Source organism: Phodopus roborovskii, unplaced genomic scaffold, assembly GCF_943737965.1.
Source record: "Phodopus roborovskii unplaced genomic scaffold, PHOROB, whole genome shotgun sequence".
Classification (NCBI taxonomy): Eukaryota; Metazoa; Chordata; class Mammalia; order Rodentia; family Cricetidae; genus Phodopus; species Phodopus roborovskii.
The window spans coordinates 13,360,034-13,373,983 of NW_026126470.1; the positions used below are offsets into that span (position 1 = coordinate 13,360,034).

The 13,950-nt window shown below is 39.1% G+C and overlaps 1 protein-coding gene across 1 annotated transcript in view; it reads left to right on the top strand.

Annotated features, from left to right (window-relative positions):
- Robo1 (roundabout guidance receptor 1) overlaps positions 1-13,950 on the top strand; it is a 373,695-nt gene that overhangs the window by 63,395 nt on the left and 296,350 nt on the right. Inside the window, exon 2 of the mRNA XM_051191745.1 lies at positions 8,403-8,729. Within this exon, the coding sequence (XP_051047702.1) occupies positions 8,403-8,729 (327 nt within the window). The remainder of the gene's footprint in view (positions 1-8,402; positions 8,730-13,950) is intronic.

A 13,950-nucleotide genomic window follows, 5' to 3' on the forward strand; every position in this document is an offset into this window, starting at 1 on the left:
ATATTTAACCTACAGTATTGTCACTCTTTTCCCCATCTCTCGGGAAATATCCATTTGATTTTGATGATAAAGGGATGCTACCCACACGGTAGAAAGTCTTTCCTGGCATTTCATTGCTTTGGTGATCATTTTAGACAATAGGTCTACCAGTGCACTGAGCTAATTCTTGAGGTTATTATAAACTTCGGTTACTAAAGGTTCTATTCCTCTCTTTTTAAGTGATCTTTTTAAAGTTTCTAACCAAGGAAAAGGAGAGGAAATGAAGAAGATGCCGTGACCTGTCCATCATGTAGCCCTTATTTCTTCACTGTGTGTGATTTCATCTGAGTTTGCTTATTCTGTGTAACATGGCGGCTCTTGCTTATAGATAGATTTCCATAGCACTGAGTGTACTTGGGAAATGTGTACGACTCCTGAGAGGATAGTCATCAGTTAATTGGCTTATTTATTTGGGTGTTTTATGAGATAAGATCTCATGGGTGGTGAAGACTAGCTTCAAACTCTGATTACCTTTCCTTCTACATCCTGTACTTAGTGAGCAATGGGTAGGCGGTACCTTCTTGGTTTTAGCAAACATCTCCTGGGAGGAAGAACGTCTGACAGGAAAATTACTGGATTTGTGATGATGGGATGTGTGTTTGTAATTAGAGATAATTTTCCTTAAAAATGCATATGAAACTTAGGCTATAAATAAATAAATAAAATTAAATGGTGACGTTTCCCTAAAAATACAAATATTTTTACAAATATAAGCATGTTGTCAAGACAATTACATTCATTCCTAACCCAGCCTTGGACAGATGTCATCAAGTTTTCTATTAATATTCATTGTAGGTCTCTCAACTACTTAATGGATTTATTGTGATGTTAGCAATTTTATAAACATTTTTGTTCTCTGATACACTTCAGCAGGAGGGTTTCATCATAGCAAACCTCCTGATGCTACCTATCAAAAATATTACAGAGAAATTTGGATGCAAGTAGGAATTTCTTCATAAAACTGTGGCTTTCCTTCAGTGTACTGAGAAACGGACTTGAGAACATAAATAAAGACTTGTGACAAATACTGCTTCGATGCTAGCGAGAAAAGAGAAACAATAAAATTATGCACAAGTCTGAATAGAATGTCAATAGGACCAGTGTCTCTGGAAGGTTGCTTGTTTGTGTTTTATAGGTAATGTCTCAGTAGTTTGGGGGGAGAGTTTACATCCAGCTAGGAGTTTGGGTTCTTCATCATCAATCTAACGTGATGTTGATGAATTTCCCTGAAATGCTTACCACTTATGTGTTAGCCTCTTTCCAGCTGTGGTTGTGTAAATATTTAGATACTTCAGTCACTCTTGTTTGTATTTTATCTTCCAACTGGGTCTTGTTGAAGGAATTCTGCCCTGGCCTTTTCTGCAGTGCTGATCTCACTGAAGTGAGTGGTATTGCATCCACAGGGAGCCACCGGTATTCTTCTTAAGAACAGTGGACAATAACATCCTAAGTCCTTGCTAAAGGACAGTGTCACCCTGGTTCTTGTTAGGGAACAGGGTCATCTCAGTCTCCTGTTAAGACTTCAGTCCTTTTTACATTTACTTTCTCTTTTTTGTAACTATTGCATTACAATATAGAGTGGGTGTTTTGCCAATTATTCAATAACCCTTCTATCTTTTCATATAAAACACGCACACTTTAGCATAACCACCGTGGTGGCTGGTAGGTGACTTGAGGACATTTTATGTTTGTAGAACATTTCTACAGAGTATGAGATTTACCCATGTCATGGCATACGTGCAGAGGTCAGAGGACACACTTAGTGTTGTTTTTGCCTCCCACTATGAGGCAGCATCTCTTTCTTTGTCCTCTGTATTGTACATTTCTGCATACCAATAAGTTTTTAGAAAGGCCCCTGTCTTATAGATGCACACTTTGTGCCCAGATTCATTTGGTCCCGATGATTTGAACACAGACCCTCATGCATATGCAGTAAACACCTACCCACTGGCCCCTCTTCACAGCTCTTTATCTTTCTTTACACAGAGATGCCACAGGGTAGCCCAGGTTATCGTGGAATAACTGATCCTCCTTCCTCAGCTCTCTGAGTGTTGGGATTGCATGCATACCACTGTACTCAGCTATGCAAATAGTTTTAATTATATACATAGTTTGCAAACTGAAGTTCTCAGCTATCTGAAAACTGATAACATAAGGACGCCTAGCAATTTGAACTCATATTTATACACGGAAAACATTGATTAGAAGGTCTTCACTAAGTTAATTTGGTTTACAGGTTTTTTTTTTTTTTTTTTTTTTTTTTTTATGGAGAAAGTAAAACAAAAACAGAAGTCATCAGACTTGACATTTCTTGGTATTTTTGTCATCACTATTTTCGAAGTAAGGCATCAAGATAAACACTTGCAGATTTGAAAGCGGAAGGGACAGCCCATGTTTACATATTGATTTTAGCTAGTTAGTCCCAGCAGGATGTATGGACTAGTTGCAAACAGCAAGAGTTTTGGATTTGCCTAGGTCTAAAACCCAACACTGCCACCTCCCAGCTGAAAGGCAGCTGAGACTTCAGTGCAGCCTGCTGTCACCATACTTGATGACACCTACTTCAGGAAGATTCGTCCATATCAGTAGATATAGTAGATAACTGGCAGTGTGTTGCTTTTCACTCCCATTCCTTCCTGTTTATATTGGATCTCTCTCTCTCTGTCTCTCTGTCTCTCTCTCTCTCTCACACACACACACTAAACCATTTGTTATCATTTTGATGAAGATGATGACTGGTGTTTATGGTTTTTATTATCAAGGCGAACTCAAATGAGTCAGATATTGCAAAGTCCCTTTTCTGAGGGTTGAACATTATAAATAATTGAAATACTTCCACGTTTTTGTTGTGATTTCCAAAGTCCTTGGTTGTTGCAATTGAAGGATCTACTTTTCTGATGACTTGATTTAGTCTATTCAGATTACTGTGTGGTGTACATTTTCTATTCCAATGTACCAGTCAGAAACAAAACTCAGTAGAACACCCTGTTTAAAAAAAATTGAGAGAGAGAGAGAGAGAAACAGAGAAAAGACTCCAATACCTCAATAAGCTTTGGAAACGGTGTGTATGTATTACATGCATTCTCTGGCAGATCTGAATGTACATTAGTAAGACTAGACCCTGAGAACTTCGGCCTTTCTTCCCTTTAATATGAGAAATGTTATTAACAATGTGGGGAAAGTGTATTCCATAGAGAACTAAAAAAAATTACTCATTAATAATGTAGAAAGCATTTTTATTGCTGGAGCTTTGACCGAGGGCTGCTGTACAAACACGGTGCTGAAAAGTTGGGTCTGAGTTTTCTGCTCCCCAGTGTCCTGCTGGCTGAGGTCCAGCTCTTGGGAACCGAGGTTCAAATGGAGGTTCTCCTCAGCAATGGAGCATTCTAGTGCAGCCTGGGCAGTCTCCAGGTTTCGCAATTGGCCGTGACTTCCGCTACACCCCCCCCCCCCCCCCCGCTACTCCCTCCCTGAGAGTTTTATTCTTTCCCATGATTTTTGCTACAGCTCCTTTCTAGCTAATGGCTCTAGCTGAGATTGTCCTTCTTGGGTCACATTTGGAGTCACAGCTGTCAACTCATCATTTCTCTTTGGGTTTTCTAGAAGATACCCAACCTTTTTTTTTTTTCTCTGTCAGGAAAGTCTTCTGTCTCTATGCTCATTGACACTATACTTCAGCCACCAGTAATACAGTGCCATCTCTACTCTCTCCCCCTTATGAGCAGTCTTCTTCACCATCCTCCACATAGCCAGTGAGGAAGTTCTGCTGATTAACTTGTTATTATCTGTTTCCCCGTTGCCCTTTTGCCAGTATCTAAATACAGGTTCAGAGACTCATAATTTGAAAGTGCAAACATCTGGTATCTAATCTGCTAACTTAGTCTGCATACGCTGGCTGTATTCTATCAAGAGTAAGCTCTTTAAAACCAAATAATAGCCTTTACTTGACAAACGCTGAATGATTTTCCAGGCGAGGAGATGGCTAAGTGGGTAAAGGGTACCATGGGAACATGGAGACCTGAGTTTGAGTGCTCAGCATGAACCCACTGGTACAGCAGTATACATCTGTGAGCCCATCACTGTGGGCCGGGGATAGCAGGATCTGTAGAGCTCACTGGCAAGCCAGTTTAGCCAATTACTTCAGTGGGAGACCTGGTCTCAGAAAGCAATATGCTGTGGAACATGATACCCAGAATTTACTGGATTCCAAGTGTGAACACACACATATGCACTCTCTCTCTCCCTCTCTTTTTGCACACACACTCTCTCTCTCACCCGTCTCTCTTTGCCAGCACATGCACACATAAATATACACACATTCTCTCTCTCCTTCCCTCTCTCTTTGTCACATACACACATATACATGTATGTACGCACACACACACACACACACACACACCACACCTAATTTTTGGTTGAACACTCACTTGATAAACAGTTCCTATTTTACCATCTTATTTTTCTTTTTCCATTTTTCATCATTTCTTTTATTTATCTTTTTTTTCAGGTTTATGTTTCCCAATTTCCGACAATTCACATTATAAGCTGACCTACCAGGGGATTCTTTACGTGTGCTCTGTAGTCTAGTAGCTGTACCCTAGGTGAATTCCTTGCCTTTCTTCCCTTTATGACTCAGTCTTAGGGATCTCCTCAAGTGCTCTTGCTCCAAATCCCTTCCGATTGGCTGGGGTTGTCTTCAGCGCCCTTCTGCGTGTTCTTATAGCAACATTTGCAACCTTATTTTCTATCTCAAAAGGACTTCCATCATTTAAATTTTCTGTGTGTATCATCTCATTAGTTGGTTACCATCTGTATCTGTCTTTTCATAATTACAGCCATTCTAAAGACTAATGATACACCTAGTTCCTGGCACTGATAATTATGTCTTGCCTAAAAGCCAACCCGGATTTTATTTTCTTTAGTATAGCCACTGTGAGAATGGAACCCTTCCTAATTTATTTTCTCCCACCTGACTGTTTTATTCCTCCCCCTTTTCAAGTCTGCCATCCTTTAAAGAACGCATAGCATACCGTGTCCCATGTCCGGCACCAATGCTCTTTCTCTGTAGTCCTGGTTATAACGTTCTCCTCTCCACATCCATCTCTATCTGACCCTTCCCTCCTCAGTGTATGCGCCATTCTGAGTTCCCTTGACTGAATCTGTGAAGGCCAGAAGCAGATGTCGCCTTCTATCCCATATCACTCTTCCCACTTAAGTTTTCAGTCAGTGTCTTTAACTTAACCTGGAGGGGTCTTTGTTGTTGTCTTTTTTTATTTTATGTTCGAGACAGGGTTTCTCTGTGTGTAGTCTTGGCTGTCCTGGAACTCAGTCTGTAGACCGGGTTGGCCTCAAGCTCACAGAAATCCACCTGCCTCTACCTCCCTAGTGCTGGGATTAAAGGTGTGCGTGTGCCACCACTGCCCAGATTAACCTGGAGTTTTAACATTTTCGATGGACTAGGTGGCCAGTGAGGTCCTCTCCTCTTCTATCTGATGTCTATCCGGTACCCTCTCCTGGAGAGGTGCTGCCATGCCTGGTTCTTACCAGTGTGGTATGAATTCAGTCTTGCTACACCATAAACTCTCTATCAATCAAGCAATCTCCTCAGCCCCTGGTTATGAAACTCTTACTCACTGAGATTGTTAACTTCTCCTTTCATAGTCATTTCCCTAGGACAAACTATTAATTATAGTAGTTACAAATGAGACACGGAGATAAATAAGCTTCGTTTTCCATGTAGAATCTATTGTGGCTGAATACAGTGCATACTGGTTATTTTAAAGAGGAATGTCTTATGCTTTCTTCTACAATGTATGGTTCTTTTTGATTTTTTTTTTCGTGTTTTTAAACATGATTTACTGTAGTCTGGTTGTGCTTCAGACTAGCAATGTAGCCAAGAAGGACCTTGAACTCTTGACCTTCTTGCCTCCACGTCCCATGTTCTGGGTATAGACATGCAGACATAGAGTCTGATTCCTTCAGCTAACCCTTCTCAGTTAGATCTTTTCTGCTAGCCATTTTCTCAGTGGTTCTACTCATGTTTCTGGAACATTGTAGTATGCTCAGCTCTTAGCCATCATCATCAGACAACTCGGAACAAAAGGAATCCCACAGATCCCAGATCTTTTTGGGGAAGAGAAAACTGTTGGAAGTATTAGCTAAGTAAATAAAATTTAGTGATAGCTCTGGCAGCTCTCGGTAACGTTGTCTATATAGTAAAAGTTTGGGAGAAAGGTAGGGAAAGTTCGGGAGAGTTGAGATGTGAAAGAAGCCTGAGCTTTGAGGAACGTAGTTTATTTGGAGTCCTGTGTCTATGGCAGGCATTTACTGGGCAGAAGGAATCTCAGTGTGGTTGTGGAGCTAACAGAAGGCATAGGAAGGCGTGAGCAGGCTGTGTGGAGAGCTGGGCTCGGGAAACAAAAGGTCATGCTTGTGTGGTCTTATTAAGAACTTAAGAGCAAATGAGTTCAAAGCCTTCCGACCACGTCTGAATGGAATAGAAAGGGTGTTTCCTAAATCTCAGCGTAAGGGATAGTAGTTGGACCTGGGGTGGCAGTCGTGTCAAGATGGGGATAGCATTTTGAGGTGTTGAGAAGACACATTTTTACCTCGCCATTTTCACTGAGGTACACAAAAGCCATGTTTGGGGCTGCACTAAATGAAAGCTGGAGTTAGTGGGTTTGACCGAGGTTTGAGACAGTTTATTTAAAAACGTAAGGTATTCCTGCCATTTGATAAAACGCTATGACCAGGGCAATTCATAGAAAGAAGAGTTTATTTAGGCTTGCGGGTACTCAGAGTCCATCATGGCAGAGCTGCAATAGCAGTGAGCTGCATATAAGATCTGAGAGATCACATCTTTAACCTGCAAGCATGAAACAGACAGAGCAAGTGAAAAGTGGCCAAGGGCATATAATCTCAGAACCTCCCCACAAGTGACATATTTCCTCTAGCAAGAGCCATTTCACAGAAAGCTCTCCAAAATCTCCATCAGCTGAGGACCAAGGGTTCAAATCCCAGAGCCCACATCCTCATTTACACAACCACAGAAGTGATCCCTATTTTGATGTTTAAATGTATTGTTAAAAAAAAAAAAGTATGGCCATATTGTCTTTGGGTTTCTATTGCTGTGAAGAGATACCATGACCACTGCAACTCTTATAAAGGAATGTGTATATGTGTGTGTGTGTGTGCGTGTGTGTGTGTGTGTGTGTGTATGTATATATATATATATATAAATAATTGGGGCTGGCTTGTACAGTTCAGAGGTTCAGTCCATTTTCATCATGGTGGGACATGGCTGCATGCAGGCAGACATGGTTGGTGCTGGAGAAGTAGTTGAGAGCTTTTACATCTTGACCTGGAAGCAACAGGAAGTAGTCTGAGATACTGGGTGTGGCTTGAGCATATCAGAGATCTCAAAGCCCACCCATACAGTGACACACTTCTTCCAACAGTGCCATACCTACTCCAGCAAAGCCACACCTCCTAGTAGTGCCGATCTCTGTGGGCTTACAGTGGCCAGTTCTGTTCAAACCACGCATGATGTCTTTAAAGGACATATTTTTATTAAAGGTTATTTTATTAAATAATCTATTACCTGGTGCTGGTTAAAGGAGAATTCTGGAAATCCACGTCATTGCCTGTGATATTCAAAGACCTCTTAAGCAGGTGTTAGTCTTCTGCAAAGACAAACGACATTTTAGTGTTGTTACTGTTGCTGTGATGGCGATACTGACAAATGTGGCTCAAGGGAGAAAAGGCTTATTTGCCTCATGCTTCCATGTTACAGTCCATCGAGGCAGAGAAGAAAACACATGGCAGAAGCAGGTAGTCATGTTACTTTCATAGGCAAGAGCAGAAAGCCATGGACTAGTGCATGTATTCACTTTTCCTATTCTCGTATAATCCGTTATCTCCAGACCAGGAACCCGTGCCATCAGCGAAGGGGCAGATGCCCACCTCAATTAATGTCATCAAGATAACCCCCCAATGGACATGCCCAGAGGCCAACTTAATCTACAATTCGTCATTGAGACTCCCTTCTTGGGTGATTCTCCCTGACATCAAGTTGACAATTAAAACTAGCCATCACAGTACCATTTGAGGTAGTGCCCTGGGTTCTCAGGCATCAGTGGGCAGCATCTGGCAGAAGTAAGCAAGAAAAATTCCGAAGGGCAGAGTCAAAAGCGTTGAGACTTGGGTGCTGTGGGCAAGGTGGATGCTGAGGGTATTTAGAGCCCAGGTTAGGAAGGGCATGTCCACTCGAGGCAATGTTTAAACCATTAAAGCCCATACTTCTGAAAGAAGCCCTTTAACTGTTTCCAAGTGACATATGAAACCTTTGCTCCATTCTTCTGCAGGCTCCCGGCTTCGTCAGGAAGATTTCCCACCTCGCATTGTTGAACATCCTTCAGACCTAATTGTCTCAAAAGGGGAACCTGCTACTTTGAACTGTAAAGCTGAAGGCCGCCCAACACCAACTATCGAATGGTACAAAGGTGGGGAACGAGTGGAGACGGACAAAGATGACCCTCGCTCACACCGAATGTTGCTGCCAAGTGGATCTTTATTTTTCTTACGTATAGTACATGGACGGAAGAGTAGGCCTGATGAAGGGGTCTACATCTGTGTAGCAAGGAATTACCTTGGAGAGGCTGTGAGCCACAACGCATCGCTGGAGGTAGCCAGTAAGTAACATGGTTTTCCAGGGGGGGAATGGCATGGGCTTATTATGTGTCTTGACATTGATAAGAAACTGTTCATGTCTTACAGACTTTGCATGAGGATAGTCTAGATCTCTCTTGTCAGTTTTCCTCACTTCTCATCCTATTTGGGTGTATAAGTTGCTGGCAATTTTTTTTTTATCGTGTTTTCACTAAGTTTCCTCTAACTATGTGTAAGATTTGTCAGGAATAAAAATAGTATGCCATCCGGGAAATTGTATTCGGAAGCTCCCCACCCTGTGAGGACAGCCAAGCCTGAGGAGAATCAGGTGTATGCTAGCCTGATATCTCTGATTATTTACTGCTTATTTGTACTTGTATCACATGTAGCAATTTTGAAATGATCTCAGGAGGGATTTGTTGATGAATGATTAGATGGATATATCTGTACTACAGATGTGCATTGTATTGGGATATGGAACCGGATCGCTCTTACTTTCCATGATCATTCAGTAGGTAGCTAAAAAGTTCCTTTCTTGTGAAAGAATCCTGTTGTGTATATATCAGAAATCTGCAATTTATACATGGGAATTGCAAAGATAAATAATATTCACATTAATTCATTTGATATATATACATATATATATATAATATATATATAATTACTTATGTGTCTGTTAATATATGCTTAGGTGTTCCCATGATTGCCCATATTTTAATATATGTTCCAAGTTTTATTTATATAACTTTTAATAGTCTTCATCATTCAGCTAGAGTGTGAGCAATAGAACCATACATAACTAATTAAATTTAGAGACGAATCATAATATTAATATCAAATCAACTCCAAGGATACTAAAGGGTTTACCCCCCCCCCACTAAGGTTTGTGGCATTTACACTAATATAGACTACCCAAGATATCTGATATTCAGAGAAAATATAAAACGTAAGTAAATTAAAAAAAAAAAAAAAACGTACTTTTGACTATGTCAAAAGTAGCCATTCACTTTAAGATCTGTTGTCATAATTTGTTTTGTTTTGAGACATGATTTTGCTACGTAGGGCAAGGTGACTTGAGCTTTCAAGTTTTCTGCCTCAGACTCCTCAATGCTGGGAATACAGGCCTGGACCATCATACCCATTGCACACCTGAATTTATGTTTTGTGCTTAAATTAATAAACAATTTAACTTACTGTCCTTTCTTATTGACCTGACTCAAAGTGAAGGTCTCAGAACTAAATCTATAAGAGGCATGCAAGCAATGCCCACAGCATAAAGTGATTCTACCTATATGTTTTAAGCCCATCTTTAAAAGGAATAAAAGAAAAACACTTAAACGTGTTCCTGCTTCTACAAGACTACATGTTTTGACAGTTATCATCTTTTGCACTTCTATAGTTTTCATCATATTTTTATTATAGAATTCCTCATTGAAGTAATGTTAGTAGGTAAAATTCAAACATAATTTCAAGGTATCAGAAAAGTTGCTAGAGATGATATACGTAGGTTTCTAGTTATGATAAAACAAAAACAGAAAACAAACAAACAAACAAACACAAAACAGCAAAGAACAGAGAGAGAGAGCCCAAAACAAAATGCAAAAAAAAAAAAAAAAAAAAAAAAAGGAAAATCAAAGGCCATAGTGTGTGTGTGTGTGTTAGCAGAAATTGCAAAGAGCATCTCTAGAGCATCTCTTGTTTCCCTGTTGATTTCCACTCTGGTCCCTTTTTGTCATTTTCTGTTTTTACGAGGAAATTAGAGACTTGCTTACATCAATCTGTCCTTTCTAGAACTTCCTTCTCAAGATACTGTCTATTTCACCCCTGATTGTCAGGATATCCTGGCTGCAATGGTCTTTAGACAGCTTCTGTGTAGGAATTTTAAAGATGCTATTTGTTTCCAATTAACTTTTCGCACCTTGGGAGTCTTAGTAAAATTGAATTGATACCAAATTCAGAGCTCATTATGCTTAATTTAGCACTGTGTTCCATGTAAAAATGAATATTATAAATTTACCAGTGATTACATAAAGATGTAAAAATGTTCTGAGATAATACTTAGAACAATTCTTATATTTTTACAGAGAGAAATGTATGAACATTTTATACTCCTCAAATGTAATATGGTATTAATGACAGTTTAATACGAATGTCCTCATTAAAAATAAAAAGTTTTGAAATTTTGAAGAAGTTTGAATAGCATTTGGGTCAAGCAGCCATCAGAAGAAACACTAGTTTATTGGATACTATGGTTGTTTTTAGCACCCTGTTCTGAGAAAGGCCTTCCTGTGTTTGGAGTTTAGAAACTATTAATTCATTTTTAAAAAAAATCTCCTTTAGTACACTGCAAATAAATATGTAGCAATTTAGTTCACACAATTTCACTCATTTAGTTTTTACCATTACTATTGTTGTTGCTCCGTTTTCAGGAGGCTTTTTTCCTAAAACCTAGATCAGCCCCTTTGTATGTTACATAATTAATCAACCTGGTTGACGGTGAGCTCAGATGTCAGCCATATTAGCTACAAACAAGCCTGGGAACACTGTTAAAGTTGGGTTTTTATTTTTATTTTCCTGCAGTATACGATTGCTCTTTGTTTTTCTACATGTTTCCTTAGTTCAGGTGCCATAAGTAAAGTAAGAACTATTCTTACACTCCCCAAGGCTCAGACAGGAAGCCAGAGATTGCATCTAATTTCACAGTGATGCTCTGGCCTCGGTAACAGCATTAGCAGAAGTGTCTTGAGGCAGTGCAGGTCTCATAGAACGGTTGTTGGTAATGCTTTTATAAATGTTTTATCTGTGTTTTGCTTGTGTTTCAACCAAGTTTTACAGCTGTGACAACAACTGGATTTCTTGGTTCCTAATATTTGTTAATCCCTTAAGCTTGGAAAAATGTAGAATGCTCCTTAAGCCTTCATTTCTATGTAGAAATAGTAATATTCTTGTCTATAGTGTGTATGTGTGCATGTATATATATATGTCTCATATATATGAGTTATGATGTCTCATACATATATATCGTAACTAGAGAATTGCCTGGGTTGCTTGGTTATCTTTAGGAATTCCTTGTATGATTTTCATCTATCTTATAGTGACAAGTAGATGTATTTATTTACACCTTCACCTGTATTAAAAATTGCATTTCCTAAAAAACTCAGCTGTGATGCAGCTTTACTTACTGTATATAATTTTACAGTATACAGTACAAATCTGAAAATTGAAACAAGAAATGTTTAACAGTCTGTACTTCTAGTATTTATACCAAGAAGTTTGGAAACTTGGGATTTGCAAAAGAAAATAATCTTTTTTCCTAAATTATTTTTGATTATTATTTTTGGAAGAGCAGTAATAATATGTGTATTATATATCTAAGTTAGATCATGTAAATTAGAAGATACTGTTTTTTATTAATGATTAATGAAAACTCCTATGTGTCTAAGTCATTTTTTAACACCAGCTTTCTAAAAATGGTCTTCTTGCCAGCATGTTTTCTAGTTTGTGATGAATTATATTATGATCGAGTTTAGGGTAGGTTTTAGGAAGCAGTTTTATTGATGTGTTCTCCTCTACGAAACATTAGCACTCATGAAATTTATTTTGTGCCCAGTATGAATTGGTAGCACAATTCTTTGATACAAGTTATATTTAACAAGTATTTCGATCTTGGCTAAGTACACTGACTTTGAAGGGAAATTAATTTGAACCTTGCCTTTTGTGGTTCCCATTGTAGAACATGGCTTGCAATGTCATCTGCGAAGCAGGGAACAATCAGCATATGGTTATTTGCTTTCTATTTTAATCTGTTTTCTCCCGAGGAAGAGACATTCCCTCAGGACTAGGAAGACATCTGCTCACTATCTTAGGAGCAAAACCCGAGGAGGACTATATGTCTCGGAAAGTAGTCATTGTATTAACTAATCAAAGGTAGTCTTTTTAGACTTCATTAACTACATTTGTAAAATCGCGGTTTTGAGGTAAAAGCAGTGTTGACTTTGAGGTTGAGAAATACTTTGTGCTCCTTTTAGTACAGTTGGTGTTTTGTTGCTTTTAGTACCTAATATCTCCCAAAGTAATTTAGAATTGTAACTGTCTACTTTTCTTCGCTTAAGCGGAAGGAGAAGGCAAGGCGAAGTAAGTTAACCTTACATGTGAAACAGATATGCATATTGGCTAATATGGTGGTATGTTTGCAAAATATAGTCCATGGAAGATGGAAGTGTTCCTTCTAGGAGTTCAAATGGTTTGCATGAGATGGAATGAAAATATATGACACTTTTATTTTTTTTGTTTTGACACAGGGTCTCATTGTGTAGCTCTGCCTGTCCTAGAACTCACTATGTAGACTGCTTGGCCTCACACGCAGTGATCCACCTGCCTCTGCCTTCCAAATGCTGGGATTAAAGGCGTGGGGCACCATAAAATTGGCTACTTGTGAACATTTTGATTGAGAGGCCTCTGTGTAGCATCAGAATCTGGAGAGGGGATTTGTTCAGTATCACACAGCACATGGATGAAAACAGAACCTTGCTTGGGTCCTTCCATGTTGGTCTTAGACAGCTTTTAACAAATTATTTCTTAGTCATTATGAGGTGGGAAAGTGGGGACTCAGATGACAGTGATGATGAACATTAACAGAGTATGAATGTTAAAGGGTATTTCAGTAGGCAAGGTCAGAGTTGACCAAGCATTTAATGCTGACTATTATTAATTGTCATGCTATTGTATACCTGAAGACAACTCCTAAGCCACAGGTTCTAGACTCAAATACATAGTTGGCTTTTTGACTCACAAATCTTTACTCTTCTGTCCATTTTCTATGTCAATACCTTCCAGAAATATCTTTGATTCAGGGCATCTTAGAAGTTGCCTTAACTCACAATCACAGGTTAAAGAAGATGATTAAAAAATTCTTAAGATTAAAAAAAAATCAAGAAAAAAATAACGTCTAAAATTCTATTTTTGATTTTTCTTAATTAAAAGTAATGTGTGTGTGCTGGGCAATGGTGGCACACACCTTTAATCTCAGCACTCAGGAGGCAGAGGCAGGCAGACCTCTGTGAGTTTGAGGCCAGGCTGGTCTACAGAGCTAGTTCTAGGAAAGCTAGGGCTACACAGAGAAATCCTGTCTTGAACCCCCCTCCCAAGTAACCTATGTTCATTAAAGAACAGTTCTATACTTTGTACCGTTTGCATTTATGCCTTTTGTGTGTACATGTGCATGCCCCAATGTGCACTTGCTAC